The 24,323-nt window shown below is 37.7% G+C and overlaps 7 protein-coding genes across 16 annotated transcripts in view; 5 read left to right on the plus strand and 2 right to left on the minus strand.

The window, feature by feature from the left end:
• Positions 1-572: 572 nt before the first annotated feature.
• On the minus strand, positions 573-7,085 carry LOC111454109 (polygalacturonase At1g48100-like). Of its 5 annotated transcripts, XM_023095419.1 has the most exons (10): positions 7,011-7,085; positions 6,504-6,754; positions 4,615-4,675; positions 3,684-3,970; positions 3,154-3,285; positions 2,792-3,019; positions 2,643-2,687; positions 2,340-2,547; positions 1,748-1,938; positions 573-1,578 (listed from the first exon to the last, which is right to left on the minus strand). In XM_023095419.1, the coding sequence occupies exons 2-10, from the start codon at positions 6,648-6,650 to the stop codon at positions 1,183-1,185; spliced, it is 1,695 nt and encodes a 564-aa protein (XP_022951187.1). In that variant the 5' UTR covers positions 6,651-6,754; positions 7,011-7,085; the 3' UTR covers positions 573-1,182. The 5 variants fall into 5 exon arrangements, with proteins under 5 accessions (XP_022951187.1, XP_022951189.1, XP_022951190.1 ...); XM_023095421.1 differs by lacking the exons at positions 4,615-4,675; positions 7,011-7,085; XM_023095422.1 differs by lacking the exons at positions 4,615-4,675; positions 6,504-6,754; positions 7,011-7,085 and having other exon boundaries at positions 3,684-4,608.
• Positions 6,875-8,697, plus strand: LOC111454117 (cytochrome b-c1 complex subunit 8-like). Its single transcript, XM_023095440.1, has 2 exons — positions 6,875-7,274; positions 8,449-8,697. Exons 1-2 carry the CDS (start codon positions 7,105-7,107, stop codon positions 8,495-8,497), a joined length of 219 nt encoding a protein of 72 aa, XP_022951208.1. The 5' UTR covers positions 6,875-7,104; the 3' UTR covers positions 8,498-8,697.
• Positions 8,698-9,527: 830 nt separating this feature from the next.
• LOC111454110 (probable BOI-related E3 ubiquitin-protein ligase 2) lies at positions 9,528-12,482 on the minus strand. 4 transcript variants are annotated; one of them, XM_023095425.1, is made up of 4 exons: positions 12,171-12,482; positions 11,111-11,290; positions 10,579-10,940; positions 9,528-10,135 (listed from the first exon to the last, which is right to left on the minus strand). In XM_023095425.1, the coding sequence occupies exons 2-4, from the start codon at positions 11,214-11,216 to the stop codon at positions 9,584-9,586; spliced, it is 1,020 nt and encodes a 339-aa protein (XP_022951193.1). In that variant the 5' UTR covers positions 11,217-11,290; positions 12,171-12,482; the 3' UTR covers positions 9,528-9,583. The 4 variants fall into 4 exon arrangements, with proteins under 4 accessions (XP_022951193.1, XP_022951195.1, XP_022951194.1 ...); XM_023095427.1 differs by having other exon boundaries at positions 11,135-11,290; positions 12,171-12,479; XM_023095426.1 differs by having other exon boundaries at positions 11,111-12,482.
• A 414-nt stretch (positions 12,483-12,896) lies between these two features.
• On the plus strand, positions 12,897-13,978 carry LOC111453986 (DNA-directed RNA polymerases I, II, and III subunit RPABC5). Its single transcript, XM_023095243.1, has 4 exons — positions 12,897-13,044; positions 13,218-13,276; positions 13,367-13,461; positions 13,565-13,978. Exons 1-4 carry the CDS (start codon positions 13,009-13,011, stop codon positions 13,588-13,590), a joined length of 216 nt encoding a protein of 71 aa, XP_022951011.1. The 5' UTR covers positions 12,897-13,008; the 3' UTR covers positions 13,591-13,978.
• Positions 13,979-15,563: 1,585 nt separating this feature from the next.
• Positions 15,564-16,583, plus strand: LOC111454474. Its single transcript, XM_023095965.1, has 4 exons — positions 15,564-15,822; positions 15,935-16,040; positions 16,134-16,211; positions 16,385-16,583. Exons 1-4 carry the CDS (start codon positions 15,757-15,759, stop codon positions 16,441-16,443), a joined length of 309 nt encoding a protein of 102 aa, XP_022951733.1. The 5' UTR covers positions 15,564-15,756; the 3' UTR covers positions 16,444-16,583.
• An 822-nt stretch (positions 16,584-17,405) lies between these two features.
• LOC111454301 lies at positions 17,406-21,471 on the plus strand. Of its 2 annotated transcripts, none has more exons than XM_023095736.1 (9): positions 17,406-17,616; positions 17,904-18,258; positions 18,726-18,759; positions 19,844-20,071; positions 20,267-20,356; positions 20,493-20,558; positions 20,641-20,732; positions 20,820-20,867; positions 20,951-21,471. In XM_023095736.1, exons 2-9 carry the CDS (start codon positions 17,936-17,938, stop codon positions 21,066-21,068), a joined length of 999 nt encoding a protein of 332 aa, XP_022951504.1. In that variant the 5' UTR covers positions 17,406-17,616; positions 17,904-17,935; the 3' UTR covers positions 21,069-21,471. The 2 variants fall into 2 exon arrangements, with proteins under 2 accessions (XP_022951504.1, XP_022951503.1); XM_023095735.1 differs by having other exon boundaries at positions 17,408-17,616; positions 17,907-18,258.
• An 875-nt stretch (positions 21,472-22,346) lies between these two features.
• Positions 22,347-24,323, plus strand: part of LOC111454298 (ATP-citrate synthase alpha chain protein 1-like) — a 4,312-nt gene continuing 2,335 nt past the window's right edge. Inside the window, exons 1-6 of one of the 2 annotated variants that reach the window (XM_023095730.1) lie at positions 22,347-22,455; positions 22,677-22,785; positions 23,193-23,369; positions 23,498-23,659; positions 23,792-23,872; positions 24,115-24,166. In XM_023095730.1, the coding sequence (XP_022951498.1) occupies positions 22,687-22,785; positions 23,193-23,369; positions 23,498-23,659; positions 23,792-23,872; positions 24,115-24,166 (571 nt within the window). In that variant the 5' untranslated portion in view covers positions 22,347-22,455; positions 22,677-22,686. Of the gene's footprint in view, positions 22,539-22,676; positions 22,786-23,192; positions 23,370-23,497; positions 23,660-23,791; positions 23,873-24,114; positions 24,167-24,323 lie in introns of both variants that reach the window. The other variant, XM_023095731.1, reaches the window with a different exon arrangement.

The following is a 24,323-nucleotide window of genomic DNA, read 5'->3' on the forward strand; positions in this document are numbered from 1 at the left end:
TCTAATTTCTAACTTTTATTTATTTTTATTATTATTAATACTATTACCTTTTTTTCTAATTTCTTTTAATATATTAATTAGTTGAAGTAGATCCCAAATATATTGATTCTTTCAAATATATTGATTCTTTCACCTCTGCTCTAACCAATAATTTGTAGATATGAATAAGAAATCTAAAGGTTTATTTTTTACTTTATTTAGGGGTACTCGCTATTTTTTTAATTCAATGAGTTCAATCCGATTTAAATTAGAATTATATAATATGTGGTTAAAAAAAACAGGTAATCAAACTGATTTGATTTCATAAATTTCAATGTTGAGATAGATTTTGAAATATAAATATTTCAAATATAAACTCTCACCATAGCCATGTAATAATGATGAAGTTTTATACTCAAAATAGGGTACATAACATTAGCTTGCATTGCAAGATATATAGCAAGATATATAGTGTACAATTGCAGTTAATTATTATTGTAATCTAACCTATTAACTAAATCCAAAAGAAAAACACAAGCAATATAGAAAATAAGAACTTATATGATCAAACACATAATTAAAGAAGAAAACACAAGTTAGAAAAATCCATTTAGAAGTGAAACAACTCCCTTTCGCATCATCTATTGCCGAGACTGTGAAGGTTAGAGTAGGCAAATAACATGAACAAATCTAACAACCAAAGGAAGAAGAAGAAAAAAAAACAAAGTAAGTAAAAAATCAAATCAAAAGATGCTAAAATGGGTATTCAGCCTTTTTGAGGAGCAGCATTAACTTAAAAACTTACTACAACCACTACTCTTGTAATCCTCTTACTTTTGTATCCTCAAGAGGATTACAAGAAGGATGCAAAAGGACCAAGTAGTTGGTGCAGTTTTGTTACCAGGGGATTTTTGGCTTCCCTTACTGGAAAGAGGTGCGCCAAGGCCGGCTTCATCGGAGGGAGAAAGTATCCAAATACGAAACGTCAGCTGACGATGCAGGAAGGGCAGCTCAGAAAGAGTGTTGTGGGATGAAAGCAGTGAGTTCCTCCCAATCCAAAGACTCTATGTTTGGGGACATGACTGCAGCGCCAACAACTAGAGCGATGACGATAAGAGCCATACTTTTGAGACGTCCATGGCCTCCTGAAACCCTGTTCAGTAGTGCCTAGATTCTGAAACTTTTTAATGTTCCTCTCTAAGCTTAACGGGAATCATTTTCTTCGTACTGAACTCTGTTGCTAGACGGCTTCCCAATCTGTAAGCATCCAATTGGAGGTGAAGTAGGAGTTTTCAGTTCTCCAAATGTCTGCCAGCAGAAAGGATCATGTAAATGATACCGCTCTTGAAGTGGTTTTAGCTCTATGGTTGTCAGCGTTACATCCCTACAAGGTTGGTTGTCGCTACAGGCAAAGTGTACAGGCTTAACTGTGTAAGTCCCTCGGATTTTCTCATAATCGATTCCTGATTGAGCCACGCCTGAAGTCTGGTTACTGCATTTCGCTTTGTCGCAATAAAATTGGTCAATCACAATTGGTAATTGAACTTCGGACATTTGAATGTTTGAGAAGAGAACGTTCTGAACAGAGCCTGACCCACCCTGTAAAGGTATCATGTGCCATTCTATCAATACTCGTGGATATCCAATTCTGAACATTATAGATGACTTATGGGGCTTCCCAATTTTAGAAAAATGCAAGGTTGTCCGAAAAATAATGAGCTTGTTCATTTGGTATGAACAACATGCTTTCCATTTTAAACACAAGTACCTGCCATGTTTTGATTCTAACACCGTTCATTGTGTTATGCATTGTGACATCACGGACAGTTATGTTTGAAACACAAGCTTTTGTATTGTCCTTTCCTAGACTCCCAATGCTGATTCCATGTCCTGGCCAGCAGTTCACGTTGTGTATGTATATGTTTGAGCATCCAGTTTGAATAGAAACACAATCATCTCCTGAAGGGATCAGAATAAAGATCATCAGTCACCTGTTTATTTCAATTTTCAACTTCAAACTTCTACCTACTCGTAATCTACATTATTGTTTTTTTTTTTTCTTCTTCTATTAAAACCAATGTTCAAAATTGTTGAGTATTTCAACTTGGCCTTTATAACTAATGGTTGCAAATTGCTGCAGTGAAAGACTCTTATGTCTACTGACAAGAAAGGTTATCATATTTTAAGTAAACATTTAGTATTTTTTCCATCAAATGCTCCTTTTAAATAGTCGTAACGATTGAGTGTTGAGTGCTCAGTTTATCTCAAGACATGCACACCCTTAGCCCTTACTGAGCACCGCCCATTTAAGTAGATAATATTTAACAACAGGATCAAGTGGTTGCAAGTGACGTAATTACCACAAGATAGACTGGTGCTGTGGATTAGAACGTCTTTGGAGTTTTGCAAGTGAATTCCATCAGTATTAGGACTGTTTCCAGGAGATGAGACGCTGATATCATGCACCAGGACTCCCACGCAGTTGTCAAACTTAAGGTGGCATTGGGGGCTGTTTTGGATTGTTATGCCCGTGACTGTAACATTGAAGCTTCCATAAAACCTTAGTGCCTGCGTAACATAACATTTCATACAACTCCACAGGGTGAGGATGATGGGGCCATAATGAAATCATCTTAGAAGTTTATCAGTAAGTGATCCCTTACAGTTGGCTTGATGCTGGGAATTTTGCCTTCTAGATTGCTTCCTACCTGCCACATATTTTTTAGTGAATCACGTTCATTTTCCTTCTCTATTTGCAGCTAGAAAACTGAATATTGTGGAGGAAAAGATCAGTATAGATAGTGTTCATTACCGGCGTTGGTTTTGCTTCATCTCTGGTCTTGTTCATGGGGATAATGAGTTTCATCTCGTCGTCTATAGGCTCATCAAAGGAGGAATCTTGCCACCAGACGGATCCTCTTCCGTCGATTATGCCACTTCCCCGTATGGTAACCCCTATTAGCTTTGTAAATTGGATCCATTGCAAGAGACCTTTCCCCCAAGTTCGGTGATCAGTGGGAGCCATAATGGTTCCATCCAGCTGCAAATCAAGTTTAATGAGCTAATATAATATTGTCAACATCCTAACTATGAGTAGTTTAGTTCTGGCTGGTTACCCTTGAAAGGGATACTTTAATTTGGGGGAACCGTGCTTCTGGGTACGATAATGTTTACCTGAAATACAATATCTGGTTGGCAATATGGGCCAGAGAAGGAAATGGGTCCTACGAAGAACACATAGTCTGCCGGAACCATGACCGTCGATCCCTCCACCTTACAAGCGGCTACCCAAGCGTCTTCAAATGCCTGGAACGGATCGTGCAAATATTTTCCAATCAAAATCATTCCTTGATGGTATTCCATTTATTCAAGAAAACTGCCATAACTAAATTATTTTCTATTATTGGCTGTGGGTCCCGCCGGCTCTGGTTGTCGGTCTGAAGACCGGCTCGCCCTTGGGAGTGAGGATTTTAAGCTGGTCTTTCAATACAAATGATGATATGCACTATTACTATTATTATTTGTAGCACCAAAATTATCCACTTAGGATAATTAAGATATCTTCTTGAAGTTTCTGAAAGTAACAACAAGTAACATAAAATCAATTGTTTGTAGTTGTTGGAATACAATCCTTTTGCAATGACAAAATTCTGTTGGATATCAAACTCCAAGTATTTCTATAGAAGAAGAGTGATTGAACGTACCTTAGTGTCATCAGACTCTCCATTGCCTTTAGCACCAAAATCTAGAACGTTGAATATGACAGAATCGCTACCCTTGTAGCCTTTCTTGGGTGGAGTTGGAATGATCTCTTCTTTTGGTTTAGGAGGAATTGGAGACGAAGGGGAGGCATTGTGTGACGGAGGAGCTTTTGGGTTGGAGCCACTGACATGGTGGCTCTTGCTACCGCCATGACTGCCTTTCTTCTTTGATAGAGAAGCCGAGGTCTGCCTGCTCTGTCTCCAGTGTTTTCCTCTCCTTGCAGTGCAGCCTTCAAAGTTTGAAGACCAAACAAGAAAAGCTATAAAAACCGAAAGTGTTAAGGTTTTGGAACTCATCCCACTCCTCACTTTTAGTGTAAATGTGGGAAGGCAGGGAGAGAGAGAGAGGTAGTGTTCTTTTGAGATCGGCAAAGCAAGTGGGAGCTGAAGTGGGGTTAAATAGGTAGCGACTCCGTAATCTTCAGGAGACTGTGCAGACAAAGGCTAGCCAACATATCAATTTGTTAATGGCAGGCTTTTAATCTTTTCATTGCCCCCCCTCCCTCTCTCTGTTTTTCCTGCCGTCTCCCTTTTATTAATTAGGAAGCTTTCCTTTTAGTGAATTCTGGTAGGAATTGATTAGTTGAAAAACAGCGACATGGCCTTTTGGCTACATGCTAATATGTCATTACATGTGACTCATCCAGTTGCCTCTTAAAAACTCATCTTAAATCAGCCATCTGCATATGCTCCCGCAGCCTTACTCTATTTCCCTCTTCTTTTACCTTAACACTGCCTTTTCTTACATCATAAACAAAATCTTTCCGTGTAATTGTAACTGTATATACATTTTTACTACATCTTCTCTTCTTTACAAAAGCTTTTATTTGCCTCCAAAACTGGATAGAAAAATGAAAATGAAGCTCGTGTTCACCTCTGTTTGGGCTATGCTTTCGGGGTTCAATCATCTCTTTTCTTCTCCTTTTTTTCTTTCCCTGCCATTAACTACAAACATTCAAAAGGCTCTGTTTTGCCTGGATTTGCTTCTCGTATTATTTCCAATCTCTCAAAACAGGCAGGAAGCGCGAGCGCGCAAAGCATGTTAAAAGTAGTTGAAAAAAAGAATGTGGAAATCCAAATCCAAATCCAAGTTAAACAAGTAACGTGAAACAAAAGAATGTGGAAATCCAAATCCAAATCCAAGTTAAACAAGTAACGTGAAACAAAAGAATGTCGAAATCCAAATCCAAATCCAAGTTAAACAAGTAACGTGAAACGAAAGAATGTCGAAATCCAAATCCAAATTCAAAATCTTAGCATGGGGCATTAAGATGCTAAATCAAACTTAGGAGAAAATTGGGATTCTTTCATTTGGGAAACCTACAATATATAAAAATAAAGCGAGAGAGTGTACAATATGTGTGTGACTGTTGAGGGATCCCCTTCAATCTGTTATTGTTTATACCTAATCATATATTCATTTAGTTGAAAGGCCACCTTTGTACCGTATGAACACCCAGGAGAGGAGAAAAAACTGAAGACAAAGAAATTATTATTTGAGCCGTCTTTTTGTGGGCGTGAACTTGCTTTGCAACTGTTCATACCCCCTAGTTTAAATCTTTTCATGGTTCTCTCGTCTTTTCCTTTCACCCCAGCATCATATAGAATTTGGTAGAAAATTTAGCTGAAAGTTTCACGAGACCTAAGTGGGCAGAAATTTGAAGTCATCAAAATTTTAACCATTTTGTTTCATCAGTTCACTGACAAAACAAAACGCAAGTGAAAATTCCCAAACTTAGTCAAAGAACCCTCAAGGTTGCATCTACTTTTAATCTATCCTTCATTTACAAGTATTTGTTGTTCTTGAGCCTTAAAGCAAAGTTTTATGAAGATGTTGTTGTTGCAGTATAAATCTAGTTTTTATCGTTGTTAAGTTGGTAGCCAACAAGGTCCCTTCAAGCCTGTTTCAATGTTGAGTTACTTGAATTTCAGTAGAGTCGTCTCTAACTCTCTTCAAGCCAAAAATACCATTGGTCTTTTGATAGTAATAAATTCTTTCACTTTCAATTGCATTGCATGTCCATTCGTGTACTTGGTAAGCTCTCTTGGTTTTACTTTTGATTTCTCCGTTAAAAACTTATACCAATGAACACATATTTCTTACTTATAAACCCATGATCATCCCTTTAATTAGCCAATATAGGACTCCCTCTTGACAATCCTCTCCTCGAACAAAGTACACCCTTTATTCGACACTTGAGGATCCTATTAACATAGCTAAGTTAAGGGCATGACTCTGATACCATGTTAGAAACCATGAACCTCCACGATTGTATGATATTGTCCACTTTGAGGATGAACTCTCGTGGTTTTGTTTTTTCATTTCTCTAGAAGGCCTCGTACCAATGGAGATATATCTCTTACTTATAAACTTGTGATCATCCCCTTAATTAGCTAATATAGTACTCCCTCCCAACGATCCTCAATAATGGCCTGGTCGAACAAAAAAGTCATTTCCATTATTTATGGCTAAAAACACTGTCAATATTCTAATATTCAATGCGTGTGATCAACCTTTCAGTTCGTAAGCTAGAGCGGTCAGTCACTTAGCCCCGTTGACAACTATTAGACAGTTCTATGTTTATGCAGTATGTAGTTAACCATTTTGTATTAGCAGCCCTACGTGGAATGAGTTAATCCATTCTAGTTGAAGACTGTGCTTCAATTTAAATCCATTTTCCACCACGCCACACAGCCAGGCATACTGTCACAGACACCAAATTTCCTAGTATAAAAATTTAACAAGTACAGGGACCTGCTCACCATTTGCTTCCTGAACCACCAATGGCACCAAGTCACAACATGCAAATCCAGCTGAGAGAAGAAGCTTGAAGCCTGCAAAATAATGGCAACATCTTCGAGCTTCGAGATCCACCAACGACTTCGCAATTTTGCTTCCAATCGTTTCATTTCTATGCATTCTACAGCTTCTTAATATGGAGCTCCAGATCTACACGAACAGTACTGCCGGTCTGGTTCAACTCGGTGAAGAGTTTTCAACCTTCTTATCCTCCCTTCAGATATTAACTTATCAAATATAATATTTTAACTAATCAATTATGTCAAAAATGAACTCACCAATTACCTTCATATATCTTTCTTATACGGAATATAAATTCATATAATCTGTATACTCAATTTTTTAATTCATAAATTTGAACTTTAAATTCAAATATTATGTTCCAAAATTTCTCGACCGTCCGATGTGAAAATCATCCAACGGTGAGGGCGAGTATTCAAATACGCTGTTTCTATAAGTGCCTGGCTTACATTTGGCAACAAGAACCAACCCCTTTCGATCGGGAAGCCGCTATCTGCATCATAATCGCCTTGCCGTGTTTGGAGTTGAAGAATTAAGACCGCTATGGGGAAGCAACCGGTCCGGATGAAGGCTGTGATCTACGCTTTGTCGCCGTTCCAGCAGAAGACCATGTCAGGGTTATGGAACGACTTGACCGGCAAGATTCACCATAAGATCTCCGAGAACTGGATCAGTGCCGCCCTTCTAATTACCCCCGTCGTCGGCACCTACACGTAATTTTTCATCTCCTTGTTCCTTTTCATATTTTTCTTATTTTTGGAATTCCGAATTTAGGGTTTGCTTCTTGTTGATTGGTTTTTTCCCTTCATGGTTCAATCTAATATCAATCTAAAAAGGAAAAAAAAAAAAAAAAACAAGTCTTCAATTGTTTCTCAATAAGCTTGGTAGGTTATTCTTTTCGTAACACCTGGTCGGGTCTAATTTAGATGAGATATCTCTTAATCAGATTCGAAGTGGAAATACACAATTCCACCGACGTGGAATTCTTGTAATCATTTGGTCTTCTCTGAACTTAGCGTGTTCAATATTTCCTTCAAAGCTATCATCATTTTAATATTCATACGAAATTTTGTACTGGAACTGATCGCGAACAGTTGACAGGGTGCATCTTATTGATTGATTGTTTCATCTATTGGAATGGAATAAAAACCTTTTTTTTTTGGGTGGGTGGTAGGCTAACCCGTGATGATGTTATTGTCCTGAACTGCAAGTGTTCGCTTCTGTTTAGAAAAGGCATCGCTTCACTTGATTGAATTGTTCCCAGGTCATATCAATCAGATTTGCAATTACTCGTCCACCATCTGTGTGTGTTATAATAACCTTCAATTACTTTGATCTATTTTTAGTTCATGCTATTTTATCATTGAAGAGATAGGTTGGTTCTGTTGTGCACAGGGTGGAACTTTTATTTTTTGCTACATATTAAAGAATTGAGATTAAGAGGTACCTTCCCCACATGCAAGATTGAGAAATTGGATGCGGGCAAGAGGTTTAAAACTGAGTAAAATCAATTTGGATGATACCGGGATGCCTAATTTATGCTTTCTATTTTCTAAGTGAGAAGTAAGAATGGCATCGTTGTATTTAAGAATGATGAAACGTTGTATTTAAGAATTTTTAGCGCTAGATTGGATGGAACTAAAGTTTCCCTTTTCATCTGAGGTCCCCACCATGCACCAACATACGAAAGATATTATTTTGTTTTAGCTTTGATTTAAGCTTCGTTTGCATAAGATAAATGACTTGTATTAGTTGATTGATTGGTGGAAAATGGGGTCTTGGTGGATGAACATGTGCAAATATATGTTTCACTTGTGAACTTGCTTTTGTTCGATTTAATGTGGACGTCCCTTGCATTGAAGATATCATATCTGCAAATGGATGTAGGTACGCGCAGCAGTTCAAGGAGAATGAAAAGTTATCTCACAGGTACTGAAAGGGGGCCTGATTCCTGCATTTGGCATCTACTTTGAACAACTTTTGAACTTCGGACTTTTTCGTTATACAAATGGAGCTCTGGTTTCTTAGGCTATGAGGTTGTGCTTTTATTTTCAGGAAAATTTCCTCGCTTGTTTGTTGGAATAAATTACAACATTTGTTATCATGTGAATGATGGCTGTTATAAAATGATCAGCATTGGGAAAATTTTCCCTGCAGTCTTCTCAATACCAACCACCAACCAACAAGACTCCTTATCATTAGGTTCACCTCTTTTCAATATTTTCCTAATTTGTGAACCCACCAAAGTATTGAAACTTGAATTAATTCAATATGTACTTTTTAAACTAGGAATTCAATATGTACTTTTTACACTAGGAGAGGTGCATGAATGAATCATAGGAGAGGTGCATGAATGAATCATATCACAATAAAATGATATTAACTTATATTTAATAATATACCTTTTTTTTTTTTTGGTGGTTTAACAAAATTCTAGACTAGTTTGTGAGAAGAGAAGTGGCTGCGAGATCATAATAGATAGGTCGTTTTCTTTTTACTCCGCACCATCTTCCACTGGGATTCGGTGATCTCAAGGGAGGAGGCGTGGAGAGCTATCCAACAACACATTGGAGAAATGAGCACGAGGAATGGGTGAGTTTTCATTGAACTTGATTTGAAGATGGTGCGGCTTAGCGTCCAAGATAAACCAAGCGTGGGCTATTTTATGTTAAAAACATGAGTAACTAGTGAATCTTGAAAAGTAATTTTGTTCTATCACATCTATGATTATTGGGTTGCACTTCTAATTCATGGATTGCAAGCAAACTCACGGTTTTCTCCCAACTAATTGTTTTCTGTTGCATTAGATATTATTCCTCCAAAAAGGTGGATGGAACAATTTACCTGATAATAAAGAGTACACGAAACCCCTCTTCAAAAGATTGTCTTAAGAACTTATACCGACAGAAGCAAATAATGAATCTATCAACCAATTAAACTAGAGTTAAGGGGAAAATGCAGGTATATATCACACATACACAAGGATAAAAGATTTTCTTTTCCTCTTTGGTAAGATTATAATTTAGGACAAGTACACTTGGATACCAGCCGTTTTGATCAACTGACAGACAGGACAGACACTTACAAGTCCATTGCAATCTTTGCACAAACATAAATGTCTACAAGGCATGAGTAGGATGGAAACCTCTTTTGCCTTGCATGCTCTGCAGATCATGCGCTCCTTGAAACCTGCTAAATTCCTGGTTGTGGATCTCATAGTTCCACCTGGAACACTAAGGTAATTGTTTGAATCAACGTGTGAAGCAGCATCATCCACTTCACTGTCTCCAAATCCTTCCTTCGCTTGGTCCGCACCCTGTGAGATAACGTGCTGAAGGTTGCTTTTCAGGACGTTTACGACTGATTCATTGTACTTCGCTCTGCACTGCCAATTCTGGGCTTCAGTGCCAACCTGCTTTATTCTCTCCACTAGTTCCCTATTTTTACAGTTCATGTTCTCAATTTCTACATCCTTTTCATGTAGTTTCTTTCCAATGCCTTTCTCGATCGCATTAACAAATGAAGCCATATGTCTTTGCTTCATCTCCCTAATGCCCTTTGCCAAATGTTCTTCCTGTTAGTTAGACAGATAAAAAAAATGTACATCAGATGCAATCGAATCAAACCACATTGATGGGTTTAACATGAGCACCCCGGGAGTGAATGCTATATAGAGCAATCCAAATTTCATGAACTAAATAGACTTTGACCAGAAACACATCATCATAAATGATTGGTGACAGCCTCTAATCTTCAAACTTTCAAATTTATATCTAATAGAACAATTAATTTTTATAAATTTTAAATTTGTGACACAATATTGAATGTTCTGGAACTTATTAGACACACAATTGAAAGTGGAGGGGCTTATTAGACACTTCTAAAAATTTGGGAGCCAAACAGACAAACCTTAAGAATTCAGGGACTAAACCTGTAATTAACCTAAATTATTTTAGTTTTATTCCGATGCAGCATGCACTCTTGTAAAAATATCCAGAAGAGGAGAAAGTGAAGTACCTGAATTTTAATATATTGATCCAGTTCTTCCTTTTGTCTATCAATCTCGATCCTGAGATTATCACCCAGAGAAAATATGATAGAAGGTGCAGCTGTCATGCTTCCACTTGCAGTGGTAACAGAGGAGTTGTGCTCATCATCATCATACGATAGCCTTAAACCTGTTGATACAGCATTTGGGTTTATAATGCTTGCTGGACGATCAGCATCATCTTGACAAGCATTATAATCTAAGGAAATCTGAAGCTTCTGCTGTCTTGAGAAATCTTCTATTTCCCTACTTCTTTTGTTAGGGCGAAGCATATGAGCCATTTGCTCGTTTCCAAAATAATTTACAGGCTCAATTCCACAGCTTACGGGCACTACAATATAAATCGTGAATTCTATGAGAGACGAGACAACTAAAGAACAATAGTTCTGATCAATTGTCCACGAACTGATCAGACTTGTATTGCAATTCAAATACTTTTTATTTATTTTTTTGGTTGCAAAAGTTGAAATCAGATTTCTTGGAAACAGAAAAACAACTAACGATTTCCAAATAACTGCAGCTGACCAGAAGCATTAGTTTGATATTGAGTTCGATTTTCATCTAGGAAAACGGGAAGCATGGCATTGCCATTGTCGCCACCCAACATTTTCTCCAGAACAGAGGTGATGAACTTCAGATGATGTGAAGTTTAAAATACCGATAGTACGGAGGGTTCACTGCCTGCAAAAGGGGGCAGCGTTTTAATAACAAATTTCAGGGATAGAATAAATGATAAGGAAAAGGACAATAATAATGAAACATTGCGTAGACATTGAACCGCTTCAATCTCAAATTATTTTAACTCTGGGGGATGATGGGGTTAATTGAAAAACAACGGACAAAATAAGAGGATTCAATCAATCAATTTGCAAAAATTCCATAAGTTTACAAACAAACTTGGCATTGTCACATAAGGTCTTCCATCGAAGTCATCCCGAATATAATATAACAATAGTGGTCTTACAGGCTCAACATATCCTATTAGAACACTGGGTAAAATAATCCATGAGTTCACTTAATTCAGTATATGAATCTACAATACTGGGATACCAATGATCTTCCAAAATCCAGCAATCCATAACATTTACTTAGAATTAGAATCTATCCAGGTGAAAACGGGATGCGAGAAACTAGCCATCATCATGGTTTCCTTGAAAATATTGATAGCAGAAAGTCAAACATAAACATCAAATTCAGAGCAAGCACGAATTTGAGACATGACACTAGAAGGACATCAGAGCAGAAGAAAATCCCAGGAGTTGTATCTAAAACCCACATCCAGATAGTGAGAAGAACATCAACAGGGATAGGAGATTATGTAAAATCTGAAGCGCGTGGTTGTCTGAATCAGAAAAGAAAGGGAGACTGATGAACAAGTTTGACCGGAATCGCGTAATGAAGATGAAAAGGAGATTATGTAAGAAAGGAAGGGATGATGTAGCAATTCGAGAAAGAAAAAGGTGGCGTTGAGATGATGAGGCAGAAATTTGATTAGGAAGAGGGAGAGGCAGGAGTTGAAGAAGGATGCAAAGAGAAAGTAAAAGGCATGGATAGAGGTTACCTGAAGAAGAAGTCAAGAGTATGAGATATGATGTCCAGATCCTGGCATACAAGAATCCGCACAGATTTATGGCAGTAATTGGGAAAATAGAATACCTGTAGAAATATAAAGAGGGAGGAGGAGGAGGAGGAGGATGGGGAGGGTTTAACCGAGGAGGAAGAAACAGATGAAGAAGAAGAAGAAGATGAAGAATTGTAGGAGGAGATATGGAGAGGAGAGAAATTGTAGGGAGGTAGTGCGGTGGGAGTGGAAAATTGATTAGAATGAAATGAATGAATCGGTGGTAGTGGTTACGCAAACCGATTTCCGTTCCTTTTTTTTTCCTTTTTCTCAGTTATTTTCATTTCCTTTTTCTCAATTATTTTCATTTTATTATTTTCATCCTTCTTTCCTTTTTCTCGATTATTTTCACCATATTTCGTCCTCTTCAAATCCATCAACCAAGGAAGGATATTGAATGCTTTTCACCATATTTCGTCCTCTTCAAATCCATCAACCAAGGAAGGATATTGAATGCAACGCCTAACACGTGGCTTCACAAAGGTATTCAAAATATATTCACAATACAATGCCAAACATTCCATAAAACCATCTTTCTTTACGCAATTCAATTACATTTATGTCGCACTCGGCTGATTCAGAGGGGGACCACAAATCCAACTCAACTTTGGGCCATTGCCCATTTCCAAATGGGCCTGCACGTCAAAGCCCAAAATAAAAAATACATATTTTAAAAATTGATTTATAGGAACACCCTTTCAGAGCCCCGGAGAGTTGAACGTGAATCTGCAGGTGAGGTAGCGTCGGAACGACCCGGAGACCAGCGCAGGAAGCGACAATGATCATCCCTGTGCGTTGCTTCACCTGCGGAAAGGTAAGCCATCCAGAATCATCTTCAATTTCACCTAACATGTCTTCTACTTACGCTTCTATGTGGAAGTCGCTTCTGAGAATTGGTTTTCTTTTTCTGTTTTCTATGTATTGTCGTATGTACAAATGCTTCGGTTTGTCTCAGCTCTTAAAGCGACATGGTTTATATTTTTTCAGGTGATTGGAAACAAATGGGATCATTACCTCGATCTTCTACAGGCTGACTATTCCGAAGGGTGAGGAAGGATCCCTTTTTTCTTCATTTCTTTTCCCGTGATCCTTTGACCTTGCTATTGAGATGCTAGTGTATATTTTTCTCATATTAGGGATGCACTTGATGCACTGGGTTTGGTTCGTTACTGCTGTAGGCGAATGCTCATGACTCATGTTGACCTTATTGAGAAGCTTCTTAATTACAATAGTAAACTCTCTCTCCCTCTCTCCCTTCCTTTCTGAAATCTCATGTTTGAGTTGTTAGATTGCTGAATTCAATCTATTTACACCAAAATTGCTTTCTGTTTCAGCCCTGGATAAGTCTGATACCAGTTAGGCGGGGGAGAAGTTATATGCTTATTCATGTGCATCCGACAGTATTGACGTTTTATGGTGTCTGAGTCAAGTTAAGAGAAAAGAAGAACTTTAGGAAGATTCAGTGCAGGACTACTCGAGTTAAGCTATATCTTGGTGTCCCAGTTTGTTTACTTGTTGATTATACGAACCCAACTATTTAATCTTCAAGTGTTTACTACTTTTAGGAGTTATTTATCAGAACCATGTACTTATCCATGTCAAAATTTAGTCTTTAGAAATGTGTGGTTACTAGTTACTAGTTAGGTTTGCTGGCGTTCGCTTAACTGGCTTTGTGGAATGCTGTCTCTAACTGCATTGTTGCATCTACAATCCTATTAATATAATTGTCAGATGTTTATGTTGCGTCAGTTGTTCTAAATGGTTTTTGGTTTCTCTATGTTATTTGATGAATGTGACCAGTCATTTGACAAAAACCTAAAAGCCTTAGTTCTTTGATCTGTATCATGTTTCTCAGAATGTTTAGAAATGAAAAGAGATTGTTAAAAAACCGATTTAGTCCTACAGTATTCTGTCTGATAGTTTCCTTTACCAAGGATGAATTCAAGTGGTCTCTAGACTTCACTGCCAATGAAGCTAGCTTCTCTTTTCGCTGTTCACTTTTCGAAAGCTTCCTAGCCTTCGTCTAGATTGAAGGCATCTCCTTTGTTCCAAACTTCTACCCATTGGAAATGTAATTGTCTGCTTTTCGTTTGAATTCTTCAAGTCATGTAGATCTAGACCTGCACATCGAGGTACAACTTGTTTGGTAAGGTGGAGACTGAGGTCGATGAGGACCTTCTCAATCAAATATGGTATTTGAAATCTTCCCAGAAGGTTTGAACTTAAGAAAGTTAACAAATTCGTGGTCGGCCAAATACTGCATATAATGCCGTCTTTTCTTCTTCTTCTTTGCTACGAAGAGGGAGGGTTATGTGGCTTGGCACTAGCTGAGTGGCGGTGACACCGTTCTGGTCCATGTAGCTTGAGGGCTTTTGGAGTGGTGGCTTCATTGGCAAATCTGCCATGAATGTTGAACAATTTTTGGTACTCAAGAGGATGGATTTGATTTGAATTGAAGTAATTAGAGAGGAAATCAAGAAAAAAGAAGAAAAAGAAAACTAATAGATTGCCTAACTCATCAATACACAGTCACCAAGTTAACAACCACTTCGTTTTGTATGGTTGAACTAAGAGTCGAATGACTATAAAAGTTATTTCCTAAACAGACCAAACTTGAAAGCTTTAACAGACCTCTAAATTTTAGAGCCAAAAAGTGTCTTTTGCCCAAAAGAACTCTTCTCCCGAGGATTTGGGTTAATGTTCCCTCACTTCAAAAATTTGGGCTGAAAATGTTAAAATTGGATTGTGTCAATACGAACTCCTTAGCATGATGATTATCCCAAGGAAATCACCCCCAACCTTCAACGGTCCGTTCCATTCCATTTCATGTATATGCTAAATTAGGAGACAACGTGGTGAACGAGTATACACTAAAAACTCATCCATCGTAAGGTCACAATTCAACCACCAACACCCCCTTTTAAATGAACCATAACAGTACTGCTTTTGCAATCACTGTTGTTATTAATGGAGCAGCTACCCTCTCTCTCAATGTGACACTGTGTAAGATAAGGAAGGATGAATACTGAAAAATGAAAACGGTAGATAAGGAATATATATGCTTTGTTAGCAGTGATGAGAATTCAAAGATGGGCTTGTTAAGTAATTGAGGCCGAAGGAGTTGGAGAGATTGTTTGTCAAAATCAGTGACTAAAGAAACAAAACAAAAAACAAAGAAGTTGCAAGCAATACCCATCCGTCCATCTCTCTTATCTGGTAGGAGACGAGGAGTAGCTTTCGTGTGGATTGCTTGTCCTGTTTTGGCCCTTCACTCAGATATCTGTGGATAACATTTTCTCTCTTCTTATTCTTCTTTCCCTATAAAAAAAAAATATAATAAATAAATAACCCCCGCAAATATCTTCTCCCCTTTGGCGCTTCTGAACCCTTTTGTTCTCTTCGCATTCTGTTTCTCTCTGTGTATCGATCATCAAACATTTCCTTGTTTTCCCTGTATATGTACTTCCATATCCTATTGGTTTTGTCCCATTCTGGCTATCTCATTTTTTGAGTGAACGGAGACATTATGCACCCTAACGCCCACCACTTTCTTCCTTGTTTTCACTGCCACCCCCATGCCTATATCCGGATGGTACTGCCTCTCTCTCTCTCCCTTTCACAAATGTGCACACTGCATTGCGTATACATATAGATAAATCCTTGCATTTTAGTGATGTTTAATTTATTGGTATGTAACTCTTCAGATCCAACATCTGATAGAGAGATGCTTGCTGCTTCATATGAGCCGAGATGAGTGCGTCAAGGCCCTGACTCGCCATGCAAACATTCGCCCTCTCATAACACTCACAGGTCCTCACTTTGAACAAAATAACATACCCTTTTGTTATGTATTTTCAGATCACTCTCTCAGCTTCAATCTAAGCTATTGGGTTGCGGTTGCAGTGTGGAAAGAGCTTCAGAAAGAGAACACTGAATTTTTCCGTGCATATTTGCGTACTATTCCTCCCAAGCCATTCCTGGGTACGACCCTTTTTCTGATTGCATATCATTTAGTGATTGCTCTCTACTCTTTTCTCATACGCAAGCGGTACTAAGTGGGTCATCTCAAATGGCTAATACCAAAATAGGAATATATTGTTCTTAAAATGTTTAGACTCAGTTTTACGTGATCTTAAATTTGCACCTATTTACAGCCAAATTCAGGAGGAGTGCTCCTACAATAACGAGGAGAAGACAACGTCACTGGAGATGAGGGATAATATGCAGTCTGTAATATGCTGATTAATTTATTTTCCTTGTTTCTACATATCGAGTATGAGTCCAGGGGAACTAATAATAGTGTTTAATATTATATCAATTATCCAAGTTTATAATTTGATGGATGCTTTCTTTGTAATATAATTTGATCCATTATTCGCTGAAAATTTGTTTTCATCATAACACCAACCACTACAATGTACCATATTGTTTTGGAATTATCAGGTACCAAAATGCTCGACCATTTTCCCTGCTAAAATCAGTGCTCACACTAGTTCATAATCTCCAGGAAAAAACTGAAGGAAGAGGCTTTAAAATCCCAAACTTGTTTTACAGGCTTCAGCATAAAACTCATACACAACTGCATAACGTATCCAACAATAATAGCAGACACTATTCGAACAGCCGCAAAACAAAACCTTTAAGCAATATGAAACCGTAGGGACCCCAATCATGGCAACACAGCTACTAAATGTCAACAACCTTAATTAACAAGCTAATCACTACTTCTCTGCCCAATGCACGTATATATTAAAGTAGACTTAATCCTCATCCAGCTTCATCCCAGCCTCCACAATAGAATCATATTATTCACTTCCAACACAGATGTTCATGTTTTTTTTTTCTTTGTTTCCTAAAAGGTCTCGAGATAGTACTCATTATCTATAAATTCATGAATGATCTTGGATACATCAATTATCTATTTGGCATGGTATATTATATTGTACCTTTTTGAGTCTTCAAGAAAATAAACCATCCACATTTCTCCACACCCACTTACCGACACACGCCCGCCGACTGTCTCGCCAAGGTTGCGGATTCTTTTTGAATGAGTTGTTTTTATACGATTTGGATTCTTTTATAAAAAAAAGAAAAAAGAAAAAATTGGTTTTTTTTTATATAATTTATGGCGTACACGTGGCAGCGCAGAAGTGTCGAGAACATTTCCTAAAAAAAGAAAAGATTTGATCGACCCTCCACAGAATCTTCTCCTTCCGCGGGGGATTCCGCGGCGCGTAAGAGAAGGAACAAGGAACGGCCGGTCTTGCATTCCCACCTCCGGACACATTTTCTCTGTTTAAACCATATTCACTCTCCTTGCTTTCAAACCACCGGAGGAAGCAAAGCATCTTCCTTTTCTGGAGTTTCAGTTGCAGAACGCAATTAAGTAAGCTTCCAATTACGCGCTCTTTTTCTTGCTTTTCTTTTACATGTTGATCGCCTCTCTTTCGATTCGACCAATCTAATTTTAGGAATTTCAGAATTTCCCCCCTTTTCCCCATATCGCTGCACCTCTCATCTATCATTCATTCTTCTTCACATGCTCTGAATTTTTTTTTTCTTTCTGTTTGGACCGTTCATTTTACAGTTCCCTTCAAGTTTAGATTATATTTCCAAAGATAGCTACCATCATTGTAACGAAAATTCACGATTGACTCGTCATGAGTTTCTTCGCAGGATTATCAGACCATTACTGGACGCCTGTCATGACTACTGAAACTAATACTTTAAGTTATTGGTTGAACTGGAGATTCTCTGTGTGTGCTTTGTTTCTATCAACCTTTATGCTTGTGGCAGCCCTATTAATATGGAAATATGAAGGTTCCAAAAGACGCAAACCTGGATCAACTGACCACTCACAAGATTCAGTTGGGTCATTGTATGAGGATGAACTTTGGCAGCCGTGTCTCAAACCAATTCATCCTGCTTGGCTGCTAGCTTACAGAACGCTTGCTTTTGCTGTGCTTTTCGCATTGATATTAAGCGAAACTATTGTTAAAGGAGGCCGCATTTTTCTATTTTATACTCAGTAAGTCATGTTTCTCAAGCTTGGTAATGCTAGGCTTTTGATGGTTTAATTTCTGGTTCAAATCTAGAAACACTTACATTGTGGGGATTTGGATCAGTGGCCGACTGTTCAGTAGTAACCTGTTTGTTGAAGTCCATTTGATCGCAAGTCCTTGCATCTGATATTTTCTAGTTCTTCTTAGATATCTAGTGTTAAAAACTATAAATATTTCCTGATCAGGTCACTTAGCCTTTATTTCACTCTTGCCTTATATAAGTTCGTGCAAGATGGGGGTAAAACACTTTCTCATCTTACATCAATATATTTAAGAAGATGGTATCTTTCTGAGATGTCTCCTTCATTGCCAGAGAGGTTGCAAAATTATGAAGTTGACTGTGCATGATAACCAACTTACTTGTTTCAGCTCATATTTAACAAATTAAACATCTTTAGAAAATTGATCAGATTAACATATTTATTTCGTGCAGGTGGACATTCACATTGGTCACGCTCTACTTTGGGGTATGCTTTATAACTTCAAAACCCACATCTACATGTTTGCTTCATAACCTGGTTGTTATACTTAGCTGACATTTGGTAGACACAAAGCAGGATGGTGTATATAAATATGTTATGTGCATTGGACTTAGAAAGTAGTCATGAAAATTTGTCCGCTTTTGGTGTCCTAATAGAAAAATTGTGATCCAACGTTTGATATATGTTGCATCATCTACTTATATGTGAAATTTTGTAATCATTGGCTTTTAAGGACTAGGGTAACCTGTTAGAAACCACGACTCTCCACAACGGTATGATATTGTCTACTTTGAGCATAAGCTCTCATAACTTTATTTTTTTATTTCTCCAAAAGGCCTCATACTATTGGAGATGGTATTTCTTACTTATAAACCCATGATCATCCCCATACTTAGCCAACGTGGGACCCCCTCCCAACAATCCTCCCCTCGAACAAAGTATACTATAGAGCCTCTCCTGAGGCCTATGGAGCCCTCGAACAGGCTCCCCTTAACTGAGGCTCGACTCCTTTCTCTGGAGCCTTCGAACAAAGTACACCATTTGTTTGACACTTGATTTACTTTTGACTTCACTTTCAAGGTTAGCCTCTCCTGAAACCTATGGAGCTCTCGAATTGCCTCCCCTTAATTGAGGTTTGACTCCTTTCTCTAGAGCCTCCAAACAAAGTACACCCTTTGTTCGACACTTGAGTCACTCGAACAAAATACACCCTTTGTTCGACATTTGAGAATTTTACTGACATGGCTAAGCTAAGGGCATGACTCTGATACCATGTTAGGAACCACGACTCTCCACAGTGGTATGATATTGTCCACTTTGAGCATAAGTTCTCATGGATTTGTTTTTTGCTTCCCCAAAATGCTTCATACCAGTGAAGATAGTATTCCTTACTTATAAACCCATGATCATCCCTTTAATTAGCCAATGTGAGACTCCCTCCCAACGATCCTCAACATAACCAGAACTACAACCAAACCTACCTAACATTCAATGAATTATTAAATTTTCATGGTTTAGTTTTCCATTATCTGTAAATTATTAACTAAGCTCAAATATTGCTATCTTGCAGCTTGCAACTTCATTCTCGATTTATGGTTGTTGCAGAAAAGGTAATAATAATAGCAGCTCAACTGAGCATACGAGTTTAGATGCAGAACGAGGCAATTACGTGCCCCCAGCACTTAATGAGGGCAGCCCCAATGCGTCCAATACAGCCAAATGTTTGAACTCCAGTGAAGATTTTCATACTCGCAAAGCTGCTGGTGTGGGGGGATATGCATGTCAAATTATTTTTCAGGTATTATTTTCCTCCTAACACTTAGCAGAAACAGCTTTTTTGTCGCAATCCAACGGATCTGCACGGGTTGGCGAAGTCTCTTGTACACTACTAATTTGACCTTCCTAGTACATATTGGACTTACGTTATCATTTTATAGTATAGAAAATACAAAGTGGGTGTCCTGAAGATTCTCACTTCGTTTTCTTTTCATAGGTATCCGCAGGTGCTGTGGTACTTACAGACATCGTATTTTGGACGATTCTTTATCCATATCTTCTATCTCGAAGTCGTGGGCTAAGTTTTGTAAGTGTTTGTTTTTTTGTCCCACCTCTGTATCTATATAAATATAAAGTCATATACTATGCTTATTTTAGAGTGGGAGGGGGTGCCTTTTGTTTTGTTTGATTGAAGTTGTGATGTGTTCACTATCTGGCCACAGTTCGTTGTAACGATGCACTCGGTAAATGCTGTTTGTCTTCTTGGCGAATCAATTTTGAATGGTTTGGTAAGTTCGAATTCTCCGTAGTCTTCTCTTCTGGTGTTCTGTTTGAGTATGGGCAATGATCTGAGGTTGCTTTGAAGTGCAGCGATATCCATTCTTTCGTATTGGATATTTTGTACTGTGGACAGGGACATACGTCATTTTTCAATGGATCCTCCATGCCTGTGTTTCTATGCCGTAACCTTCCACTCCGCTCTAACACAACTTCCTGCAAATAGTTTAGCTTGAACATATGAATGAGATTGTTGGATTGTGCTTTTGCAGGTGGCCCTATCCATTTCTTGACTTGTCACCCCCAACCGCTCCCACATGGTAAGTATATGAATGTGTGGCAGCTACTCGAATGTTTCTTGTTTTTTTGTATTTCCAATGGGTTATGGTCATTCCTTTTGCAGGTATGCTGGGGTTGGGTTGATGAATATCCCTTGTTTTGGAGTTTTTGCTCTAGCGTTCAAAATGAAGCAGTATCTGTTGCCAAAATTGTTCCCGCAGTCATTTCAGGGACGTAGCTGATGCGATTATGTAATGGAACAGCTGTTGGTTATGATGCTGCGCTTCCCAGAGCCCCATCTGTTTGTTTCAAAATCTAGAGTGTGGAGGACGTAAATGTTAAGATGATGATGAAGTGCAAAAAACACAGGCGTGGAAACGAATGGATGGACCCCTACTCTTAGCAATGCTCAAACAGTGGAGGGTGCAAGTTTTTGCAAGCTTATAATAACCATTATCAAGTTCTTGTATCTTCTTCCGATTACTATTCATCATTATTCTTTTTCAGTTAGAGTCGCTTCTCCAACTTCTATTATACATCGAGTACATTAGTGGTTGGAGCTTTATGAGTGGAACAATTAGTTATCCCATTTAGTTTTAGACCTGATACAACCAATGCCAGATATATGCTTTTTTTTTTCTTTAATTTTCATGCGTTGCTCGTTGTTTTATTTTTTAATACATGAATATAAAACAACTTATGTAATGAAAGAAAAACGACGTATTTGATTGGGCACCAATGTTAGGTGTTAAGCAACAATCATTATCATTAATTAAGATTATGTAAGTAAGGTGAATGAGTTTACCCGTTCCTAAGACCATATATTTAATTTAATTTAATTTAATTTAATTTAATCGTTTCCTATCTTGTACGCCAACCCCTCCTGGTCGTGGATTTCTTGAGGATCCCCTCCAATTTTGTATTCACGGGCCTACCTCTACTAAACCTACTTGCAGGCAATGCCTATATTATTTTTCTTTTATTTTAATATCTTCACGTTTCATTTACCTATATATATATTTTCTTTATAAAAGGATGAGATTATTCTTTTTGCACGACCACCACACTACAAATAGAAAAAATGATAATGATTTGAATATGGGTTTTTTTTTTTAATTAAAAAGACCATTTTTATAGTGCATACCCTCCCATCCAACCCTGCCTCAAGTATTATAATAAATGCTATTTAACCTAATAATAAAAATTTAAAAAAAAAAAAAAAAAAACACGAGAAGTGCACGTGCTTCACGCTCTAGTCGGGGGACCTACTTCCACGAAACGGAGGAGCATCATCGTGGGTTGCGATTTCAAAATAGATATCCTCAATATTTTTGTTATTAAATTATTAAAGAAAAAATAAAATAAAAATCTATTATTTATTTACGCTTGCTCTCTCTCTCTCTCATTGTCCTTCGCGTTCAACGACTTCAGATTCCCGCCGTTTCAAGCCAACAAGATTACCCTATTATTTATTTAATTTTTTATTGCTAAAAACTTTTGAGAATCTTTTCTTCTTTTTTTTTTTTTTTTCTCCAACTACAAATACGAGGGTCGTTAGAAAGCAAAAACTGTGCACTAAATTACATTCCGCGACTCTGTCTCATCCTTCTTCTGCTTCTAATCCAAAAGGTGATTTGTTCTTCTCTTTTTTCTTTTCAATCTACACTTCTGCATTTCAGCTTCATTTCTCTGGAACCAACTTTTCTGGATCTGTGAGTGCGTCTCTGTTGTCTTTTCTTTTTAACTTTGATTACGAATATGGAACTCCGTTAAAGATTCCCTTATTCTACCCTTGAAATGTGTGAGTCGGAGTACATTGTTCTGATGGCCTTCCTTTTGAGTCACTGCAGGACTTGAGAAATGGCTCGCAAGAAGATCAGAGAGTTCGATTCGAAGAGATTGTTGAAGGAGCACTTCAAAAGGATCTCTGGCAGAGAACTGCCCATCCAATCAGCTCAAGTGAGTGTTTCACATTATTTCGGTTTATTGAGTTTCACTCCCACTCCCTTCTTCGTTTTTCTGGGTACTGCGTCCGCAATAGTTCAAATAACCCGCATCATACTCTTTTCTCCCCTTTTTAAATTTAATATTGTCTGTGGTTCATTGTTTTTCCTTTTCCCGGCCTGAAAATTTCCTCTCAACATTCCCCAATCTTGGCCGATGTGAGTGCAACTTTCCAGTTTGAGTGCTTGGATTCGTTTTTATAAGTGGTCTTCTTAAATATCATTATATCAGATCTAGTCTGATGTTGCCATCCCTGGCTTTGCTGACGATAGAATCAAAATCATGAATAGCCATGATTTTGTCTCATATTTTCCCCCTTTCTAGGACGTAGTTGATTTTGTACTAACTAAAATCTGGCACAGGTCACTGAATCAACGGATTTCAATGAGCTTGTTGAGAGGGAACCTTGGCTTTCATCATCAAAATTGGTCGTGAAGCCCGACATGTTGTTTGGAAAACGTGGGAAAAGTGGTCTAGTTGCCTTAAATCTTGATCTGGCTCAGGTTGCTGCATTTGTCAAAGAGCGCCTTGGCAAAGAGGTGTTGTTTTATTTCCTTGTCTTTCTAAGCTATCTGCTCATGATTATTGTTTGTTTTCTGTCAATCACATTTCATTTCCTCCTCTTGCTTAGTGACCCTTTTACTGTGTTTTTCTCTTTCATAATCAGGTATCAATGGGTGGATGTAAGGGACCCATCACAACATTTATTGTGGAACCCTTCATTCCGCACAGTGAAGAATACTATCTTAATATTGTCTCAGAGAGGCTTGGGTGCAGCATTAGCTTCTCGGAGTGTGGAGGAATTGAAATTGAAGAGAACTGGGATAAGGTATTGTTGCTGTTGAACCATTTTAATAACAATATTTTGAATATAATTGTTCGTTAGTGGATTACTCTTCCTGTTTGATTTCTATCACCTCCCAAATTTGACTAAGTTTCAATAAAACTCTGTTTTATTCAGGTTAAAACCATATTTATCCCCACAGGAGTGTCTCTCACTTCAGAAATATGCGCTGAGTTGGTGGCAACCCTTCCTTTGGAGGTGTAACTTTACATCGATAGAAATTGATTTTTGGAGTGTTATTTCTTTGTTGATACTAATATATAAATATCATATAATACTGTTGTCTACATAATTTGTGAAAGCTTAAAATCTGCTAAAAACCATGGTTATACTATTTTCGTTTGAAGCTTTAATTTATCTGAAATGGTTATTTTGTCATGGAAAGTCAAGATACTCATTTGCAGACCAGATAGTTGACATAAATTTGTTCTTCAATCCAGATCAAGGGAGAGATTGAGGAGTTCATCAAGGCAGTTTATACCCTATTCCAAGGTATGTTATTTGTTTGGGGTGTGAATTTAATTGTTAAACTATTGTTGGTATCAAAAACTGAAATTGGTAGGTTAGTATTTGATATATTTCAATATTGTTGTTAGGATCTCTTTTTTTTTTTTTTTTTTTTTTTTTTTTTTTTTTTTTTTTTTTTTTT

This window comes from Cucurbita moschata, unplaced genomic scaffold, assembly GCF_002738365.1.
Source record: "Cucurbita moschata cultivar Rifu unplaced genomic scaffold, Cmos_1.0 Cmo_Scf00016, whole genome shotgun sequence".
In the NCBI taxonomy this organism is placed as follows: domain Eukaryota; kingdom Viridiplantae; phylum Streptophyta; class Magnoliopsida; order Cucurbitales; family Cucurbitaceae; genus Cucurbita; species Cucurbita moschata.

Coding starts and splice junctions, on each gene's coding strand:
- LOC111454109 (XM_023095419.1), bottom strand. CDS start 6,650: ATGAAACGATTGGAAGCAAAATTGCGAAGTCGTTGGTGGATCTCGAAG. Junction 1,939..2,339: donor CAGCACCAGTCTATCTTGTG/GTAATTACGTCA, acceptor TGATCCCTTCAG/GAGATGATTGTGTTTCTATT. Junction 1,579..1,747: donor TTAGAATCAAAACATGGCAG/GTACTTGTGTTT, acceptor ATACCTTTACAG/GGTGGGTCAGGCTCTGTTCA.
- LOC111454117 (XM_023095440.1), top strand. CDS start 7,105: ATGGGGAAGCAACCGGTCCGGATGAAGGCTGTGATCTACGCTTTGTCG. Junction 7,275..8,448: donor CCCGTCGTCGGCACCTACAC/GTAATTTTTCAT, acceptor AAATGGATGTAG/GTACGCGCAGCAGTTCAAGG.
- LOC111454110 (XM_023095425.1), bottom strand. CDS start 11,216: ATGTTGGGTGGCGACAATGGCAATGCCATGCTTCCCGTTTTCCTAGAT. Junction 10,941..11,110: donor GCTGCAGTTATTTGGAAATC/GTTAGTTGTTTT, acceptor TTTATATTGTAG/TGCCCGTAAGCTGTGGAATT. Junction 10,136..10,578: donor ATCAATATATTAAAATTCAG/GTACTTCACTTT, acceptor TCTAACTAACAG/GAAGAACATTTGGCAAAGGG.
- LOC111453986 (XM_023095243.1), top strand. CDS start 13,009: ATGATCATCCCTGTGCGTTGCTTCACCTGCGGAAAG. Junction 13,277..13,366: donor CAGGCTGACTATTCCGAAGG/GTGAGGAAGGAT, acceptor TTCTCATATTAG/GGATGCACTTGATGCACTGG. Junction 13,462..13,564: donor GAAGCTTCTTAATTACAATA/GTAAACTCTCTC, acceptor TTTCTGTTTCAG/CCCTGGATAAGTCTGATACC.
- LOC111454474 (XM_023095965.1), top strand. CDS start 15,757: ATGCACCCTAACGCCCACCACTTTCTTCCTTGTTTTCACTGCCACCCC. Junction 15,823..15,934: donor CCCATGCCTATATCCGGATG/GTACTGCCTCTC, acceptor GTAACTCTTCAG/ATCCAACATCTGATAGAGAG. Junction 16,041..16,133: donor CCCTCTCATAACACTCACAG/GTCCTCACTTTG, acceptor TTGCGGTTGCAG/TGTGGAAAGAGCTTCAGAAA.
- LOC111454301 (XM_023095736.1), top strand. CDS start 17,936: ATGACTACTGAAACTAATACTTTAAGTTATTGGTTGAACTGGAGATTC. Junction 20,559..20,640: donor AATCAATTTTGAATGGTTTG/GTAAGTTCGAAT, acceptor TTTGAAGTGCAG/CGATATCCATTCTTTCGTAT. Junction 20,868..20,950: donor CCCCCAACCGCTCCCACATG/GTAAGTATATGA, acceptor TTCCTTTTGCAG/GTATGCTGGGGTTGGGTTGA.